The sequence below is a fragment of the Odocoileus virginianus genome, chromosome 13 (genome assembly GCF_023699985.2).
Source record: "Odocoileus virginianus isolate 20LAN1187 ecotype Illinois chromosome 13, Ovbor_1.2, whole genome shotgun sequence".
Lineage (NCBI taxonomy): Eukaryota > Metazoa > Chordata > Mammalia > Artiodactyla > Cervidae > Odocoileus > Odocoileus virginianus.
Window position 1 is genome coordinate 38,063,313 of NC_069686.1, and position 21,158 is coordinate 38,084,470.

Sequence of the window (21,158 nt, forward strand, 5' to 3'; positions counted from 1 at the left end):
TCTTTACTGTGGAGACTCTCTGGTGAGACTGTGTGCTTATTATTAGCACCAGAAATGAAAAACCTAAAAGCATCATCATAGTTGTTATTTAAATCTATTCTGAGCTGAAAACCAATAGGCTCAAGAATGCTTTCTAAATAGTACCTTTGAAATCCCCATTTCACTTTCCTTACAGGTTCATTTTTCCAAGTGATCTCAGAATCATTCATGGGTCACCCTGGTCAGATGAGACGGCTATCCTGCGTGCCTGCAGGCAGGGAGGAACTCAGCACATACTTTACATGGAGGATTATGGCTTAACGTGATAACTGCAGCCTACCCATGTTGACAGAGCCAAGCGTTAGACACACAAACTCTACGGGGCGGCCTCAGTAACTCCAGCGGACCATGAAGCAACATGATTTCCATAGAAGCCCTTTCATTCAAATCCCCCCACTCCCCTCAATGTGCAAGCTGCTGCACGTTTTGGCTAACAGTCTGGAAGAAACGGGGGGCCGCAAAGGAGGCCCCAACCTGCTTAGTTTAACTGCCTCTAGGAGGGCAGAGGGAACTGAGATTGTGAGAGGTTCTGAAAAGAAACACAGCAACTCTACCAAGAAAACGCCCTTTATTACTTAGAGGTACACCTTTTTCATCCTGAGTTAAAGATCTTCATGGGCATGTATGCCAAAGGAGTCTTTTCCCCAGGTCCAAGGACGGACCTGGATACTCCCATCCATCCCCTAACTATCTGAATTTTCACCTCTGACAAACTCCACAGAGGAGATGGATATAACATATAGAGGCCAGTTGGTTAGCCCCCCAAAAAACCATTTCTGACTGTTCTGAACAGAGACTGGCCACCCAGACAGCTTGGTGAATCTTGAGAACCCAGCACTGTTGACCCTCCTTAGATGGTTCAGAGGAGCCACCGACTCACCTAGAAGCATGCTGGACCAAACGTCCTGCTACCGGACTGTCCGTGGGCCTCTGCACAACTAGGGATAGTAACTCAGAGTGGCAATGTGTGACCAGATTGAGCAGGAAATAAAATCACCTTCCTTTAGAAGGGGTGGGGAAGGTTGAAGAAAGAAACTAATTATATGTGTGGGTTTTGCAAGAAGCAGTTAGAGACGTCCCCCCACCAACTTTGGCTTTTGGAATTGTTTGCAATGGATTTATGCTTAATCCAAATAGTACGTAATTTTATCTTTCCTTTTGCCTCTACAATTCAGTCCCTACATTGTAAGAAACCAGTTGTATCGGACGTACCACTGCTGAACAGAACCAAATTTGTCCCACAGGGGCACTCTGCAACCTGCTGTTGAGGGAGAGTTTTACTCGCTCTGAATTCCTAACTCTGAGAAGCGTACCACTGAGGAGAGTCAAGTCCAGTGACTGTGCTGGAGATGAAGGAAGGAATTCTTTCCCTCAGCTCCTCCACGATCCCTCCCTTGGAAGGCACAATGCTAGTTTCAAAGTCCCGTGTTACATCAGTGCTGTCTGCATTCACATCTTTCCTTTCTCCCCCAGGTCCTGCTTCACCTACTCCTTTTAGGCCTGTCCCCATAGCCATAAAACTCGTGGTCAAATTTGTCAGGGTCTAATTTTTGCCAGATAGTCTATTGACTTTTCACTCTACTTTCACATGATCTCATTGAATTCCTAGCACAAGCCCGTGATAAAGGTACTATGGTCATAACTTCATGCCATGGATTTTTTAGCTGCTAAATGGACAGGAACCTTGTCTGGAGGGACAAGGCTGGATGTGCTTCATATACTTCAACCGAAACACCCCAACTACAGCAGACGGAAGGCCTGCAGCAGATACGAGAAACCAACTGTTGTCTTCTAAGCTTAGTAAGAGATTTGCAAAAAACTGTAAAAAAGAAAAAAAAACAGTGCCATTCCAAGTTTTTTGTTTTGGAAAATAATTACCTTTCATTAAAAATGGCATTTGTTAACAGAAGTACTATTTTAAGTGTTTCCATTTTTACTATACCACCAATCAGCAGATACAACTCAGAAATATTAATATAAAAGCTCTTGGAGTTCACCAAGCTTTTTAGGAATGTCAAAGGTCCTAAGGTCAGGAACCTTGAGAACTGCTGCAAAGTAGATCAGAGCTCTCAGACCAGGATCCCCCACTAACAAGTTGTCAAGATCTTGATGGGTCACTCTGCCTCTCTGCAGGATATCGAATGAAGCTGGACTCGGGGTTCACTGAGATCTACCACAACACTGTAAATCAACTATGAAAAGTGCAAGTGTTAGTCACTAGGTCATGTCCAATTCTTTGTGACCCCATAGACTGTATGCCATCAGGTTCCTCTGTTCGTGGGATTCTCCAGGCAAGAATACTGGAGTAGGTAGCCATTCTCTTCTCCAGGGGATATTCCAGGACCAGGGATCGAACCCAGGTCTCCTGCATTGTAATCAGATACTTTATCATCTGAGCCACCAGGGAAGCAACTATACTCCAATATAAAATAAAAACTAAATTAAAAAATAAGTAAAACACTTAGAAACTTTTATAAAAAGAAAGAAAAACAATTAACAAATAAACTCACAATAAGATCCTGAAGTAGTAAAACCTGAAAGAGGTAGCACTTCCCTGCAGCGACTGTCAGTGATCCATGGAACGTCACATCAATCAGAGACCCAGGGGTCAGCACAGACTCCTGAGCTCTTCAATGGTTTTCTGTAGTTACATTCACCTGGGTGACCCTGCTACAAACTGCAGAAGTGCTTTTCCAGAGCTGTTTTCTTTATGCCTCAAAACATGAAATCACAGTGGTTAAAAAAAATGTACTTCAAGAGCCCAGTTAGTGCCTCTGGCTCTACCACCATGATTTTGCCTAATATTTTATCAAAGTGTATCAAAACTTTATTAAATAGGATATAATTTCTAGACCTGATATATATATATAGATAGATAGATAGATAGTTTTTAATATGTGTACAGTCCTCAAAATAACAGTGTTCAGCTACATCAACACTGAAAGGAATCTGAGGTCTTTGGTTCATTTCACTGTATTTTCAATTGCATGCTTTCCTTGCCATGAAAATCTGAAGCATTAATATGTGCATATTCTAGATTATCTAGATGACTATCTTGTAACCAACTTCAGCCCCACAACCTGCTTTATGCCAAAACCAAGTTGGTGCTTCTCATCACGGTTTTTATCATCTTCAGGCTAAATCCAGACAATGGGAAGATGAGGTATTCCAGCCATAAGACAGAATGACTTGAAAGCAAGGGGTGATGCTGCAGTGATTTTTTAATAGAAAAAGAGGGTGAAAGAATTGTCATGTCTTGACACACACGACAAGCTCCACCGAATGCAAAACATACTACAGTCACATTGCACATTGCTCTTTATTCTCAGCAAAAGACTGTCATTGTTAAGTTAGTAAAGCTTAGTAAAGGTTGGTGATTTGGATTTTTTACTTTTTAAATCTACTTTCTAAATCTGTTTCAACTTGATAGTTGTGGAACATCTACCAGTTTAAGGAGTGTACACTGTTTTTTTTAATTTGCACTATAATAAAAAATAATAAAATAAAAACTATAATAATTTAAATTAACTACAGGTATCTGTGAGAATTTTATTTCCTTAAAAGTACTCTATTTACTACTCAAGTTTGAGAAATAAGAGAGGAAAACCAAAAGACGATGGATTCTGCCTCAAAAAGCCTTTCAGAAAACGGCCGAGCTTTCGGTAATGCCCCACTGGCGCCATCTGGTGGACATACTGGAACCAGCGCCCGCTGCACAGCAAAGGAAGCAACCCCAGCTCCGGGGCCCTCGGTACCGGGCAGCTGGGCGAACGGCGTCTACCTTAATTAAATGCAGGGCCTCGAATAAGCACTCAGAACTACCCAAGAGGCCCATTCCACACCGCTCTTCGGCCTGCAACCCCGTGTCCCCCAACGCTCTCAGCAGATAACTTGACTTCTTACTTGCACAGGAAAACGAGCACTAAGATGAGCTCCGTTTTCACCTCCCTGCATGCCCCAGTCACCAGAACTTTCTATTCTGCCTTGGGCACAGCGTTGCCTTCGTTTATGTTCGGATTGAAGCACCTCACAGGAAGCCAATACTCTCTACTGTACTTCTCCCGGCTCCTAAGTTATCAAGTTCCCTTCCGAGTTGGATTATTACCATCAGCGTACAAATAAGCTGTAATAGCTGCCATCTTAAAAAAGAAAAGCAGGGACTTCCCTGGTCCAGTGGTGTTCAGACTCCACACGTCCATTGCTTGGGGCACACAGGTTCAATCCCTGGTCAGGGACCTAAGATCCCACATGCTGTGTAGTTCGTCCAAAAAAAAAAAAAAAAAAAAATGCAAACCCCATCTTAACCTCATATCCCTCCATTTCTCTGCTGCTTCAAACAAAACTCCAAGCTGCAAGCAGGTGCTGACTCTATTTCCCCACCCTCACACTCTGCTGCATGCTGCCCCCTTGTGGTAAAGCTGAGGTTTCTGCCCTCTGGCCTCCAACAACCATCAGTCTCTGCAGCTATCTCCCTGGAGCTCCAAGCAGCCTTCAGCACAGCTGACCACCTGCCCTTAGGAGCCAAGGCTTCACTCTGCCTCCCTGAACCTGGCATTCTCCTCCTCAGGCCCCTTTATCGCTGCCACCTCCTTTTTCTGACCTTTCCACTGGCTAGTCCCCAGATCTGGTCAAACCCCCCTCACTCTCTGCCTCTGTCCACCCTTTCTCCAGGTGACCTCCAGACCTAGACATATGACCTTAAACACAATCCACAGGCCATAACTCTCTATGACCTCAGCCCTGACCTCTCGCCTGAGCTTGCAGGTTTCTGCCTACTCAACATACCTGCCTGATGGTGAGCTAGGCTGAGTTGTCTAAGAGGCATCTCATGATCCATCAAGCTCTCTTTTCCATAAAACCTGCATCACCCAATTTTCCCAGTCATTGCTAAAAGGTACCAATATTTACCTGGTTGCTAGGGATCCAGCCCAGGAACCACATTTGATTCCCACCCACCCCTCCTCCTCACCCCTCCACTCTCAGTTCTCCAACACAGGCCAACTCTGACCACTTGCTACTGCCACTAGCTCAGTGCAACTCCCCCTCACCCCGCCCAAGTGGACATCCACATTAGTACCCCCAGAGGAGTCCCCTGAACTTACTTCCACCCCACCCCTATCCTCCTTCCAAAGTCCAGCTCTCACAGACCTTTACTAGTCATGAACCCGTCCCACCACTCCCAGGCCCAAAGGCCCCAGTGAACCCCAGGCTTAGCTTACACTCTAAACTGCTCACCTCAGCCTCAATTTATCTGGTTCCATCTCCCTCCCCAAATTATGATACTCTCCCCTCTTCTCTGTGCTCCAGCCTTATCAGCCTTCCTGTGGTTCCTCAAACGTGCCGCAATCTGGACCCACCTTCTAGCAAGTGTCTGTGCACACATCACCATGGGGCTGGCATTTCTCATCATTTAGTTCTCAACTCAAAAGTCACCCCCTCTCCTAATAAGTGTCCCCAATCTCTATTTCATTAAGCTGTTCTTATTTTCTTCAGAACACTGACCACTATATGCAGTTACCTTCTTTATCTGCTATCTCTCCCCGACAAGCGTGTCAGTACACGAGAACAGAGCCTGTGTCTCTCTACTGTTAAACCAAGTACAGAGCAAGTATAAAATGCCTGATCCCATTTGGCAGATAAAGAAACTGAGGCTAAAAGAAATCAAGCAACTTGCCCAATGTCACAAAAGAACAGAGCCAAGGCCAGGGCTGGAACCCACGTGAGGCCAATTCCATATCCTGTGTCCTCAGTCTGCTGCACCATGCTGCCCCATGTCCGGCTGTGGAGCTTGAAAAAGATGGTCCCCATCCTGCTGAGGCAGCCCTGGCCCCCAGATTTTAATATGAGATCAAAGCTGGCACTGTCCTGGGTTCTTTTGATTTCCACACGTTGGCCTCTTCAATGGCTCTGAAACTTTGAGCATAAACCCAGAGATACATTGTGACTATATTCTCTGCATCCTGAAATGAAGCGGAAAGAAATTCCAAAGGGACCCAGATGCTGCCTGAGTATGAAGGTGCCATTCTGGCTCCATCAGGAGGGCTGGGAAGATCAGCAGCTGAAACCATCACTACAGGACAGACACTTCAGAACAAGCATCCAAAGAGCAGAAAGTGTCAGTCGTTCAGTCATGTACAACTCTCTGCAACTCCATAGACTGTAGCCCACCAGACTCTGTCCATGGGATTCTCCAGGCAAGAATACTGAAGTGGAGCCATTCCCTTCTCCAGGGGATCTTCCTGACCTTCGGATAGAACCCGCATCTCTTGCATTGCAGGTGGACTCTTCACCTGCACTGCCACCAGGAAAACCCAAAAAAGATCATTTCAAAAAGGTTTTGATCCACCTAAGAAATGAATTTCATATTTCCATTTTTTAAGCCATGCCGTGAGACTTGTGGGATCTCAGTTCCCCGACCAAAGACTAAACCCAGGCCCTCAGCAGAGAGTGAGCAGAGTCCTACCCACTGGATCACCAAGGAATTTCCTCCAATTATGTTTTTAAATAAGCTTATTTTTAATCAGCATTTCCTCAGTTCCAATTATAATTCCCTACTCCATTGGTTATCACCCTTTTTTTACCGACTCCACTAACCAATGCCCAATTATTTTCATAAAAATAGTCAGTGTTGTTGTTTATAATATTGGGATAAATACACACTAGTATATTTTAAACCCCTTATATCTGGTCACAGCACCAAAGAGGATACTCAGACGTCAGCCTTCTCCACTTAGTGGTTATAATCTCCTGCTACAGAGACTAAAAACTGTTTTGCAACAACTATGAGAATTAGCAGATAACATAAACCAGCATTCATGAACCACCCACCTGTGCCAAGCCTGCACTGCTCACCTCTCCCACGGCTGCCATCTTGTTGAGCACTCGTTATGTGCCAAGCCGCTCAGAAGCATGACCTCATTTAGCACTCAGATCACTGCAGTGCCCAGGGAAAGGGCTCTCCCCACCTCACAGATGAGAAGACTGACTCTGAGATTAAGAAAGTGAAAGGCCTGACACCTGACCCAGGTCTCTGTCCGAAGTCAGGCCCCTTAACCCCTCTGCTACCCTGACACTTGCAAGGGGTCTGTTTGGTGACGTTGTGAGAACACTCAGCCATGGGAATCATATGAATAGATAATAAGGTGGCGGGAGAAGGTTCCAATTTCAGATAAAATCATCAAAACCACTCTTAGCACTTTGAGTTAGAAACAAAAGAAATGAATCACCATGCTGGGTGAGGGTGCATCTATACTCTGAAGGTCTTGAAAGTCCCAAGACTTTGAGACTCTCGGGCTAGCGTGATGGCTGGTCACCATATGGTTGTATGTTTCTTACATAAAAGTGGGCCTCACAGGCCTTTCTGGGAGTGCCCGAGGAGGGGGACCTCCCACTGAGCAGTCTCGGAAGCCAGAATCCCTGGGCTGGTGTATTCCGTAGGCGCTTGCTGGAGCCAAGCACATGTGAACACGGTGCTTCCACCAAACGGCGATAGAGATATTACACCCAGCACAGCGCCGCTGCAGAGTGTGTGCTCAATAAACAGAGTGCTGGGGGACTTGCTGGGGGCCCATGGTGAGGACCCCACATTTCCAGTTCAGGGGGCCAGGGACCGACTCCTGGTCAGAGAACTAAGATCCCACACACCGCAACGAAGACCTAGCACAGCCACACACATCTTAAAAAAAGGACAACCAGAGTGCTGGCTGCCTACCCAGCATCCATCTCACGGTCCCAGGCAAGAGAACACTACTCTTATCTGGGGCAGTGATGGGCCCAGCCAAAGGCCACCTTCTCCAGCCTCCCCTGAAGCAGATGTGATCACGTGTGTCTCAGGTGTGCCAGAGGGGTGCAGGCATTGGAGATGGATGGCACCTCTGAAAAGGCAACTTAAAGGAAGCTGATCCAACTGCATGAGCTGCTTCTGCCTCTCCCCAGCTGCTCTCTCTGCTTGCTCAACACAGCACACAGGCTAAATGTCCATCCACAGAGGAACAGGTGAAGAAGATATGGTACACATATACAATGGAATATTACTCAGCCATAAAAAGGGACGAAACTGGGCATTTGTAGAGACATGTATCAACACAGAGTCTGTCATGCAGAGCAAAGTCAGAAAGAGAAAAACAAATATCACATATTAACATGGAGCAGAGGCACTGCAGTTAGAACTGCGGAAGTCATTCATGTGGCCGTGAAGAAAGCAGTGCACTGCTGAAGACAGTGAGGCTAAGTTTTGTCACTGTCCAGTTCCCCCAGCCACTGACCACCCTCAAATGTCCTTCATGTGACAGAGAAATAAACATCCACCCCGTATAAGCCACTTCAGGATACTTTAGGCTACCAGGTCTCAAAGGCTTCCCAGGTGGTGTGGAGTGGTAATGAACCCACCTGCCAATGCAGGAGACACAAGAGACATGGGTTTGATCCCTGGGTCAGGAAGATCCCCTGGAGGAGGAAATGGCAACCCACTCCAGTATTCTTGCCTGGAGAATTCCATGGACAGAGGGGCCTGGCCAGCTATAGTCCATGGGGTCGCAAAGAGTCGGACACGACTGAAGTGATAGCACGCAGGCAGGCAAAGTCACCTGGGGTACTTGGTGAAAACATGAAGGTCCAAACCCTATGCTACTTCAAGGAGCCTGGGTCTCTGGGTGCCAGGTGATGCTGACACTCACCAAAGGTCGAGAACCACTGTTAGGCTTGCTGTACTAAGTTGCCCAATTTGCTCTTACAGCTCCCTTCAAGTGTCAACCCCAACACCGATAGAGGCAGTCAAAAACAAATGTTTAACATCCAGTTTTACTTTGTTGTTGTTTAGTCACCCAGTCATGTGCAGCTCTGCAACCCCAGGGAGTGTAGCCCACCAGGCTCCTCTGTCCACGGGATTCTCCAGGCAAGAATACTGGAGTGGGTGGCCTTCGCTTCTGATTAAAAGCAGAGATCACACCTGAATAGGGTGACCCATCACCAAGATAATTTCCCATCTGCTCTTCCAGGACACGGCAGAAGACACAGGGCACACTGCCTGCCATGGGCTACCTTGGTGTGTCCTGCTGCTTGACACGCTGCTGGGGCAGGGCATGCAAAAGCTTCCTCCTCGGAAGTTCTGCCTGAGCCTTAACAATATATTATCTATAGTGAAACAGATCACCAGCCCAGGTTGGATGCATGAGACAAGTGCTCGGGCCTGGTGCACTGGGAAGACCCAGAGGAATCGGGTGGAGAGGGAGGTGGGAGAGGGGATCGGGATGGGGAATCCATGTAACTCCATGGCTGATTCATGTCAATGTATGACAAAACCCACTACAATACCATAAAGTAATTAGCCTCCAACTAATAAAAATAAATGAAAAAAAAAAAAAAAACCAATACTGTCGTAGCCTGTGAGTGGGGGCTCCAGCCCTTCATCTTCACTTGCCTTGAAGTGAAAATGAAAGTCACTCGGTCGTGTCCAACTCTGCGATCCAATAAAATTCTCCAGGTCAGAACACTGGAGTGGGTAGCCTTTCCCTTCTCCAGGAGATCTTCCCAACCCAGGTCGAATCAGGGTCTCCTGCATTTCAGGTGGATTCTGTACCAACTGAGCTATCAGGGAAGCCTAGGTGCAAGACCCACCCTTTCTTGACTTACCCCTGATCATTGCGCTTTTGTCACCAAGCTCACCCATTTTGCAAACTCTCCTACTGAGGGCTCAGACTCCACGGTCAGCATTAGGAGCCACCTCCTCCCATCAACAGGTTACTGACATGAAGTCAGTTTCTCTAAACAGAGTTTTCTGGCCACCGAGCGGTCTCTCTGCCCTGCCCAACCAGTAGACTCTTTCCCTCAAGCACAAGGGGACAGGCCTGTACTGCCTCCTTTTTTCTCAAGCACACCACTTTCCCCTCTGTGCTGACATGGTAGAGCCAGGTCAGGCATGTGCATTGTGGGAAGAGCAGTTTTCAGACCAGCATCTCAAAGAAAAAAAGTGGCCCAGACTTAGCTAGATGAAAACTTGCACAATTCTTTAAAACCCCATTTGTTGAGTTCCGACAGTAATTATAAACGCTTGACTCTTAACCATCTGACTCTTTCTTAGGTTGGGTTCCTGAGACTTAGAGCAACCACCCATGTCTGCCTGCTCTGGGCAAAAGCACCTGACAAACAGGTAATGCCACTGAGGATGCCAGCTACAGAGGGGAGTCCCACAGACAAAAGAAGGCTGACATGACTCATCACCACGCCCTCCCCAACGCCACAGGGTCCCAGCACCAGGTGGCCTGAGCTTCAAGACCCGAAGGCTCTAGACTGAGTCGGGGGTAAATGCAGGCCCCCAGTAACCTGAAGCGCCAGGGCTGTGCTGGGCAGAGCTGAGATGTCTACACATGTGGGGCCGAGCTCCTGGCAGAGGCGAGGAGAGCCCCCTAGTATTGCCCCGGACAGAAGCGACACGAGGGACTCACTTCATATTTATTTCTGGTGGTGAGTGGAGTTTGAAGAGCCGCCTCCTCCCCCTCGGATGGCGTGGACCGCCGTTGGAGATGATGCAGGGTAGTGTCCAGGGCGGATGGGCTTGGCTGTGTCCAACAGACAGAAAAGAGAGGAGAGACATTCAGAAAGGGCTTACACAGCTGCATCCAGATATCTCCTGGTCACAGGAAAAAACCAAGAGGCACAATCTTCTCATCAACGTCGCAATTCTTATCAGTCACCAGACTTCTCTGAAGATAGGAGGTTTGTCCTTCTATTAGCACACTTAGCTAATCCAAGCCACCCAATATTCAGGGGACAAAGATAACATATATCAATTACTTCAATTCTGATTAATGAAAATTAGAAACAACAGACTTTCCTTCCGTTTTATCTGAGGCAGATCCATAGGTCCCAGTGAGTTTCAACAGCATCTCCCTAAAACTGGATGCAGAATTCTGTCTATGATGCATTTTTAGGGGAAGAGGGCCACAGGTTTCAGGAGATTTTCCAAGGGTATAAAAATCCCATAAACACAGTGAAGCATTAATCTATGATCTTAAAACTAGAAACAAGGAGTTGCTGGTTTCCCAAACATCTGCAGAGCAGTATCTGACAAAAAATGTTATTACATATTATTGGAGATACTGCCATCTAAGAAGAATAAAAAAATGCTCTCTAGAGAACATCCCTAAATCTCTTTTCCTCCTATGGCTCTATCCCAGGAACGATGACTCAACAGCTACACTCTCAGTCTTTGCAGGTAGAACATCCAAATCCAGGCGGGGAAGGGGCTGTATGTCCAACCCCCGTGCACTCATCGATGCCAGGCCTGGCTCTCTCCAGGGTATTTCCAAACCTGACTTAAGAGACTCTCCCTGAGGCTTCCAGCTACATGCAGCTCCTTCATGGTTCCACCAGACGCAAACCACAAGGGGCCTGTAGGCTGAGCTGAGCAAGCCATATACTCTGGTATCTCTGGGAAAGTGTACCTCTGTTTACAGCCAAACCCCTCTGTCTGCAGCCAGGGCTGGCTGGCTTCTTTGCTCAGCTCGATAACTTTGAAGATCACCATGTCCTCTGGAATCTCAAGGAAGAGCGCGTCTAGTGATCCCATCTTCCCAGGATGGACGCCAGGTGCTTGGAGGCCCCGGCTGGCCTGCACAGACCATCTGGCCCGTGGATCCCTCACCTTTTATCAAGGGCCCGGGTGCAGACGCACGTACCAATCTGGGCAGAGTGAGCCCTCCTGGCCATGTTCTTGGCTCGCACAGCCTCCTTGATGCGGTCCACCTCCTGCTGGTAGCGCTTGCGGTCCCGCATGGCGTTCTCCTTGGCCTCCTTCAGCGCGCTCTCCAGCGCCTTCACGCGCTCGGCCGTGGCACGCAGGCGCTTCTCCAACTTGGGCAACTCACAGCGCAGGTCTGCATTGTCCCGGACCAGCTGCAGGGAAGGGAGAGGTGGGGAGTTACCGAAAGGGGAGGCAGGAGCAGCAGACCCAGTGCTGGGGGCTGAGAAGGCCACAGAGGAGCAGTTAGAACCACCACCCCCTGCCAGGTTGTTCTGAAAAGTGCCTAAGACCATAAACTCTGGGAGCACCTGAGGGGAATAAAAATCCCACATCATGAGACTCAGATTTGCCAAACACAGTATTCACAGGTTGGAGAAAGTGGAGAGGGGAGTAGGCTAGAATTAGAAGCCATTTCCAACTGTGGGAAACATTCAGGCTTGGGTGGGATTTGCTGCTTCTTTTCTTTGAGGGGTAAGGGGGAACTTGCAGGAGACAATTGACTACTCCGATGTTGGCATGTGAAAGCTAAGAAACGTGAAGCCAGCTCAGACATGCTCTATGAAAGGCATTCATGTTCTAGAGCTCTCTGAAGGCCTCCTTCAGACAGGACACATTGTCCACACCAGCACAAGGTTTGGAGTGTACCCAGGGTCTAAGTAACTCAGGAATACTGCTCATTCTTTATGATCTAAGACTCTCAATTCAGAAGGAACAGACTCATGCTAGGTTAAGGATGGGCCAAAAGCCAGTTCTGTTATTTCCTGGTCATCAGACCAGGTATGAGTCATTCAACCACTTATTAAGCCCACATACTACATAAAAGGACCATTGTGGGAATGCAAGTGGATCAGGAAAAATTCTGAAAATCAGGAGTGCTGTATGGGTTGAACTATTGCCACACCTGTTTTCTTTACCCCTATTCTCCCAACCCAGTCCCAGCCCCAGTGCCTGGTACAGAGTAGGTTTTTAATAAATATTCACTGAATTCATGAATAAAATAATTAATGAATACCAGGGCTCAATTTCAAGTCCCCAGCAGTTTCTGCTTTTCTGTTTGTCATCAACAGTTTGCTTGAATGACTTCAACCACGTTGAATCTGTCATCCTCCCTTTGGGCAAAAGTACCATCATCGATAACGTTGAAGAGCATGTAACAAGTCAAAGAGAAATGACGTCCCCTAGAGTATGTGGTCCATTGCAAAGCTGAACCATTCTTTTCAGATCCCAAATCTTGAGGATTTAGGGAAAGCCATCATGAACATTTCAGCATTTAAACAGAAAGGATAGGGCCAAGAGGAAGGGGACATGTGTATACCTATGGCTCATTCATGTTGATGTATGACAGAAACCAGCAGAATACTGTAAAGCAGTTCTCTTTCAATTAAAAGCAAATTTTAAAAAATAAGCAGAAAGGAGACAAATAACCTGCCTAAATCGTCAGTGGGTTTGGACATGGTTATTGCTCTCTGCCACTCTAAACAAACTCCAGGGTGTCGCAGGAACCTGAGAGGATGCCCAAGAAACAGGACAGAGCAGAGACGGGGCTGGAGCTGGCCCCAGTTCTCCCACTTGTGGGATGAAGCCAGTGGCTTCCCCTCCGAGCCTGTTTTCTCATCTCTAGAAACAGGAAGCCCGAACCAGCTCAGAGTCATTGCTTTGTGTTCTGTGGAGTCTTTGGGTCCACAAAGTGTCCTTAAAAGCATCATGGGACACACCAAGGCCAGCTGGGCTCAGAGGCTGGAAAGGGAGGCAGAATGAAAAGACACAACTGAACACCCTGCTCCCCTAACCCCAGAGAGCTCACACTCAATGCTTTATATTTGGCTTCCATCAAAGAAAGTATTTTATATACAAAGGAAGTCACTGCAGACTAAGATTTCAAGGTCCCTTCTGACACGGATGTTCTCTGGCGATGTTATAGTCCTTTCACCTTCCGTATCAGAGCTCCTCCCTCACTGAAGCCACACGCAGCGAGTCTTCTTTCCAGGAGAGAAGGAGAAGCAGGGGCAAGCTGGCACAACCCTCCTACCTGTTTGTGAACCTTGGTGAGCTGCTCCAGGTTATTCTCCAAGAAGGAAATTTTCTGCTTCTGGGCAGCACTGCCTCCTCCATCGTCACTGTCCAGCTCTACACTCTGCATCAACACGAGGGGTCAGCAGAATCAGCCTCCAAACTGCCCACCCTCGGCCCCAGCATCTTGCGGAAGAGCCATTCTAAATATCTTTGGGAAGAAATCCCCGATCCTACTAAAGGTTTATTCTGAAAATGAATAGAGGTTCTAGAAGTTGAGACTCAACAGTCTTCCCAATTAATTCCCTTGATCAGTATCAAATATGCTATTTTTTACATAGCTGACTATGTAAAATATTGCAGTCTACTTTTGAAAGATACAAATTAGATACAGTTCTCTTTGTGAATATACCTCTCCCTTGCAGGTAGGTAAACCGACACTTTTCTTTTCAAAAGTGTTTCAAAACTCATTAAGAAGAATTAACGGGAAAACATAAGCCCAAGACCTAAATTTGATTTCAAAACATCACAAGTGAGATAATGAGTCATCCAGCTGTGGGAAAGTGTCTGTGGTCCCGCTGGGCAGTCTCCATGGTCTCTGCTTGTCCCTTCAGCTTTCAATTACATGAAATTATTTAACAAATCCATCCCAGATCAGTCAAGGCATCTGTGTGCTGTGCTGGACTGACACTCGAAATTTATCAGATCTTGAGATTAACAAAAGCACTGTTCTCCCAACACTTCCATGCTGAGTGGCCATATAAGTTAGGAAATACATGTACAAACACATCCTGGAGTCTAAAAATGGCAAAGCATGCTTATTTTGTCTGATTACAAAAGATATCATCACTCTTTCTGAGAGGTGGTAGCCATATGAGCATTTCAAACCTGTCTCCTGGGTCTAAATCCAGGGCTCTTAAACCCAGAAGGTTTGTTAAAACTCAGATTGCTGGGCCCCACCCTAGTTTTTAGTCTGGTCCCAAGCTCTAGGGCCTTCCCTAATAGCTCAGTTGGTAAAAGAATCTGCCTGCAATGCAGGAGACCCTAGTTCGATTCTGGGGTCAGGAAGATCCACTGGAGAAGGGATAGGCTACCCACTTCTGTATTCTGGTCTGGAGAATTCCATGGACTGTATAGTCCACGGGGTCACAAAGTGTCAGACCCGACTGAGCGAGTTTCACTCACCCCAGTCTCTGAGTCAGTGGATCCAGGGAAGAATGTGCGAACCTGTACATCCAGCAAGTTCTTAGGTGATGCAAGTGCTGCTGGCCAGGTAACCACACTTTGAGAACCACTGGTCTAAGAGCAGATCCTCCCTAGAGAGTCTTACATCATGAAATCTGGTCCCAAGCTCTGCATCCTCCTTGGAATATTTCCTCCCCACAATGAGTCTTTTCAGTTCTGATCATAATCTCTCTAAGTCTCTGTCTTCATCACCTCTGCTCTAGCCTCTCTTTACTCCCCGATCCAGGTCTTCTAACTATTTCTACGTTGATGATTGTGGTCACTACCTACCCTGCCACTCAGGCCTTGAAATCTCCCATCATTCTCCACCCTCTTTCCTTATTTTGATTTCCAGTCCTCCAAACTCACTAGAATCATGATGCCAAGTGCCAAGACAAATCCGTGCTCTGAACCTCATCTGGACACTCCCACCACTGCCCAGCACCCTTTTGCTTATCTCCAGTAAATCCCTCACAGTTGCCCGAGCCTCCTCCAGGCTCCATGGGCTCCCCATTCTCTTCCTCCTTCTCCACATTAGCTGAAGAAAGTCAGAGTCATTGAATGTATCTCTTCCCCTGTCATATATTTCCCTGCTAATGTCTGGTTTCTCCACTTCTCCTCTCTGGGAAAGTGTGTCCCTTCCATTTACCAAGCCATATATACTCTTCTATGCTATCAATTCTGTCCTCTCAGATCTGACCTTATCAATTACCTCCTCTTTTTTTTCCCTTAAATAATATACTTCATCTCTTTTCCCTGGCTCCTTCACACAGACCCCCAGGCACACACCTGAATACACCTCTGTCCATCCTATTACCTCTGGGTATGCTTGCTGCTCCTCATCCATCACTTTTCCAAATGCTTTCTTGCTGCTTCTCCCTATTCCCTCCTCAGACCTCTGCTAGCTGCTCTGGGGGTTCACCATTCGGCAATTCCCCAAGATCACCACTGCATGTGGCACAAAATGCTCTGACTGGGAAGTCACACCGACCTGGATTTCAGGCCTATCTCTGGTTCTCCCCAGCTCTGTGATCTCAGGACAGTGGAGCCCATTTCCACAACCGTAAAACAGAACACAAAGGACCAATTACGTGGCTGCTGGGGACAGGAGACAAGACACGGGATGTTCAAGTGCTTCATACACTCTGACCCGGCCCCTCACAGCCTCCTAACAGGAAAACAGGAGGGTCTAGCCCAGGGTGTTTCCAGGTTCCTGGCATCATTCACCAGGTTTAGGGCCATGCGGTCTATTAAGAGCCCTCTGGGTTTTCCCTGCGTCACTCAGAGGTTTTCACACTGCAACCAGATAAATACGTGTTCATTGGAAATAAAGGCCAAGGAAAGGATGATAGCTTCCTTTCACTAAAAATGAAAAGTCAGATGGAAAAATGTTCCCAAATATTTTTCCCTTCTCTGGCACATTCTTTTAATCACATTCTCTGGTATGAAGTAATTTTTAAGCATCACCAGCTAGGATTTAAGCAAGTGATAATGATTTAAGCAACTGAAAATGATTCTTTCTGGCCGACTTTTTGTTTCTCCTCAATCCCATTCACACGAATTAGAACTCACTTTTTTAACCCGCGCAGTCAGATCCTGGACAAAGAGTTTACGGAGGTTATGTAGAGTCTGCAGTTCTCGAGACTGGAAGAGAAGATCGTTAAAACACCACTTAAGTGAGGGCACACAGTTTATGACACCATTAGCACCAGACCATCAACCCCAGATGCCTCCACAAAGCTCTGCAAGCTGGATGTCAAGGCCATGGGGCCCTCCACTTCCTGTGACCTGCCCACCCTCATGTCCTCCCCCTCCACCTGGCATATTCCCAGGGCTACCCCAAGGTACAGAGCCTGGGAACTCAAACAAAGGTATGGAAACTAGACCAAAGCCTGCTCGTTTGCTCTGCTTTAAATAGAACCTTTTTCCTCCCTTTCAACCACGAAAACTTGAAAGCTTTCTCATAAAAATTCCTAGTGAGCTATGTTGTAACAGAATGGACTCTTTTTTCACTCTAATTTATTGTGCACACATTATACAAAATGCCAACAAATTTCAATGAAAAGTTAGCCGCAGGTTCTCCCACCCTAGCTGACCAACATTTTTCACATTTCCACACCCCTCTGGCCCTGGTCCGCAACATGCTTTTTTTGCCTCACATCACTGAGCTAATGGACATTCCACCTGGTGACCCTGGGCAAAGTATCTAACCTTCCTGTGCTTTCTTATCTATAACATGAGGATAAAAACAGTAGTTGCTTCATAGTTGTTGCTATCAAGATTAAATGAGATTATTCTTATCAAACTCTTACAACAGTTTCTAGCACATAGTAAGTGTTCAATAAATATTAGCTAGTATTCTTCATTGATGCATCACAGTTGGCAGCTATTTCTTCATTAGTCTTTTACTGTTTCCTTTGTTGTTGCTGTAACTTTCCTATAATTAACTTCTTGGGAGCATTTTTTTTCCCCCTCCACTTAGGATTATTTTCTACTAACGAACACTTAGGAATTAGATTGCTAAGACAAAGGTCTGAATCAAACCTGGTGCCCCCTGTTAACAAAGCCAGAAAACCTAAATGTTTCCTTCCATTTAAGTCTCCATGTATTCACCACAAGACCTACAACCAGTTCTGTGAAAAATATTTTCCAATGAGGAGAGAAGTACACTTGCATTTGTATTTTTCAATTTGTCAAAATTGACCTACTCTCACACAGAATGTCAAGAGATGGAACTAACAGAAGCTGACAGAAGAAAGGACAAAACAGGCTGCTCCAAAGCCATGGAAACAATAAGTTTCTGAGAATAAAGGTTCTATGTTAATTTTAGGTCCTATTACTGGGTCCGGTTCCACAATAGTGCTGAAATAAAAAGCACCTGAAGTCAATTGCCTCCTGAGATGAGGCAAATTACTTTCTGCAGGAGGCCAGCGGGCCTGCTGTGGGAACACCGTGTGCTCGCTGCATGTCTGGGGCCGAGCCGCCAGCTGGCGGGTGTGGGGGGACAGCTCCAGGCTGTCAGTGACACGGCCACGCGGTCCGCGCCTCTGGCCCCGAGCTCAGTCCTGGCCCTCTGCTCTGTGAGCTCTCCTTCCTGCTTCAGGTGGTTGATTAATGACTGAGCTATAATCACAGAACATACTTTCCATGAAAACCACCACCACCCCACAGGGAAACAAGAAGAGAAGACCTAAGTGCCTGTCAAAGGGCCAGGCGATTCTTCGGGGGCAAACACCAAACAATCCAGAGTCCTGAGCTTGGCAACTTTCTCTCTTTCTTGTTTGGTTTTAGGTAACTTCTATAAACAGTTTAACACAGACAGTTCAGAGCTTGGAGATGGCTGATAAGCCACACATGTATGCCTAGGCAACTCCCATCTGGCTTCCTGGGGCCGTGAATTTTCCTCCATCATGTGCATTATTGCTTCCTCCACCCTGACTGCTTTCCTTCAGGTCTCTCCACACGGGTGCTGCTCTCCGTGTAAAATCAGGGCTCAGCTTCCTGTCACAGCGAGGGTGGGATCGGAGCGATGGAGACACAAGCTTTACCAACGCAGAGGGAGGAGGGGTCTAGCCCCAGAGCCCACACGAAGTGTCCTGTTAAAGCCAGAGGGCTGCCTGGGGTCCCAGAGACGTCCCCACCGGCCGGCTGGCCTTTCCAAATGTTGCCCCTGGAGTGGGCTTTACAGACCTTGGTCCCTAGTGGCAGGTCCCACCCTGACCTTTTCCAGACACTCCAGGAGGCAGAGCAGCCTTGAGCTGAGGAGGGCTCGGGAAAGGTCAGCCAAAGACAGCAAGCCACCTCTGAGGAACACTGACAGCGTGGGAGGATGTAATGGAAGGATAAGCAGTGACACCCACGTCTAGCCTGGCACAGACTGCAGGGCCCCAGTGTTTGTGTGTGTGATGTATGTGCGTGCATGTGGACGGAGAGCGAGCGCTCGTGGGAGGCTGTATTGGTGAGTCTGTCCCCGTGTGAGGGACTGAGTGTCTGAGTGTCTGTGTGGTGTGGGGGCGGGGGTGGGGAATGGATGCAAGGGTAGGCATGTAGGTGTGGCAGGGAGAACCAGTGTATCTGAGGAGGCGAGTAAGGAAAATGTGTTGTTAAAAACACATTCAAGCAAATTCCCTGCTGGTCCAGTGGTTAGGACAGCACGCTTCCATTGCAGGGGGCACAGGTTCGATCCTTGGTCAGGGAACTAAGATTCCACAAGCTGAGCGCACGCACACACACACACCCAAAAACAAAAGAGAAAAAAAGAAATGTACTCAACAGAGCAAAATAACATGCTCACAAGTAAGTATACAAGAGAGAAATCTTGTGAGTCTGGGAGAGAGAGTACGTGGAGTGAGTGTGAGTGGCGTGAGGGAGGCTGCGAGTGTGAGTGAGCAGAAGTGAGCGTATGCCAGTGAGAATGTGTGGATGGCCACGGGTGACTGTGCATGTGTGTGTCAGCGTGTGACGGGGATGTGCTGAGTGTGTAAGAGCTTGCGAGCGGGTGAATACAGGCATGAGGCGTGAGAGTGGGGACCTGCGGGTGTGAGTGTGTGTGAAGACGGGTGAGTGAGAGAGAACACGCAATTGTGCCCACGTGTGGGTGAGACCGTGAGAGGGAGCAAGGTAAACAGTGAGTTTCTGGGTGTGGGCGTGAAAGGTGTGCTATGTGACAGACTGTGAGAGAGAGCGCATGAGCATAAAGAAAGATACAGAAATATTGACCTCCAGCTGGTGGGAGTATAGGAACATGTTAATGTTCCTATTAATTCAGTATTTTTCTGAATTGTTATAAACTATCTATGATTATGAGTATCACTTTCTCCAGGAAAACAGACACAGATAAAGCAACTTCATGGCTTCATTTCAGTTTCCCCTCCAGCCGCTCTGTCCACTGTCTTCTCCACCAGGCTCAAGAGGCCCAGCTTCTCTCAACGGTCATTCTACTTCTGTCCTGAACGGCCTGTGCCCTTTGAGCCCCCATCCAGCCTTGAGGAGTAGCCAACTCTCACCCAGGGGCCCAAGCACAGCCTCAGGTCCAGCCCTGATCAACCACCTGCTCCCAGTCTGGGGTCACCGAATTCCTGGACTCAGGTTCAGTCCCACAATAGTTCACATGACGTACGGATGGAACCAGTATGCTTGCCTGTATCTAAACAACACGTCGTGTGCAAGGACTGGATGTGTTTTCACCAGATTTAGAGACTACATCGGGATGTCCGTCCGTCTTCAAACACAGGCTGTACGGCACTCTGAAGGGCTCCTGACAGCCCTCACATCAGGCAGCCATCCCCAAGGGCAAATAAAACAGCAACAGACCAGGAGACAAACCAATGAATTCAGATGTAGGGCAGAGCAGAGCAACCAGGCTATCACACGGTGAGCCCTTCTTCCAAAGGGGAGTGGACCTGCCGCTCCTCCGCCACAAACCCTGCAGGTCTCAAGGACGAATCTGGCCTGGCTCCCCTTCTGTCTCGACCTCTCTGTGCCCACCTCCTACCCCGCCTCTCCTCTTGGCCACAGACAGACTAATCTCCCTGCTGTTCCCCAAATGCGGGTCGTGGGCTGACCTCAGGGCCTTGGCACAGGCTCCTCCTCCAGATATCCCCACAGCTCCTTCATTTTCCTATTTAAGTTCCTGCTCAAATGTTACTTTCCAGGGGGGCCTCCCCCAGCCAGTATCCTGTGCCCCTTCTATAACCACCTAATGGAGACCACGACCTACTTCCTTATTGTTCTCTGTCTGTCTTTCCCAAGTGAAGGACAGCTTCACAAGGGCCACCCTCTTCTCCCTGTTGTGTACTGATGCAACCCAAGCACCTAAAAGAACAGTCCTTAGCAGGTGCTCAACAAATATCCACTGAGTGTTGAACGGAAGTAAGCACAATGTGCAGATGTGGCAAAACTGCAGACATTGATTTGAGTTTAAAACTCATCAGGACTCCAGGGTTACACTCCTAAGGATGGCTGGATGGTTAGTCACTGTGTCAAGACCTGGGGAATAAATTCTACAGCTCTCATGTTTCCATACGAAGTTTTCTGTTTAAAATGATACTCAAGAAAGGCATGCACAGATAAAATTTTAGAAGAAACAAATTCAAAAGATCATAAATGAATCTGGTCTTTGAGACTAAAATGAGTTGGGAAACAC

General features: G+C 47.4%; 1 protein-coding gene across 1 annotated transcript in view; it reads right to left on the minus strand.

The window, feature by feature from the left end:
* The window catches only part of KIF5C (kinesin family member 5C), a 155,394-nt gene that overhangs the window by 6,008 nt on the left and 128,228 nt on the right, over positions 1–21,158 (minus strand). The window contains exons 22-25 of the mRNA XM_020893429.2: positions 16,586–16,657; positions 13,809–13,913; positions 11,715–11,931; positions 10,482–10,595 (exon numbers count right to left, since the gene is read on the minus strand). Coding sequence (XP_020749088.1) covers positions 10,489–10,595; positions 11,715–11,931; positions 13,809–13,913; positions 16,586–16,657 — 501 coding nt within the window. The 3' untranslated portion in view covers positions 10,482–10,488. The remainder of the gene's footprint in view (positions 1–10,481; positions 10,596–11,714; positions 11,932–13,808; positions 13,914–16,585; positions 16,658–21,158) is intronic.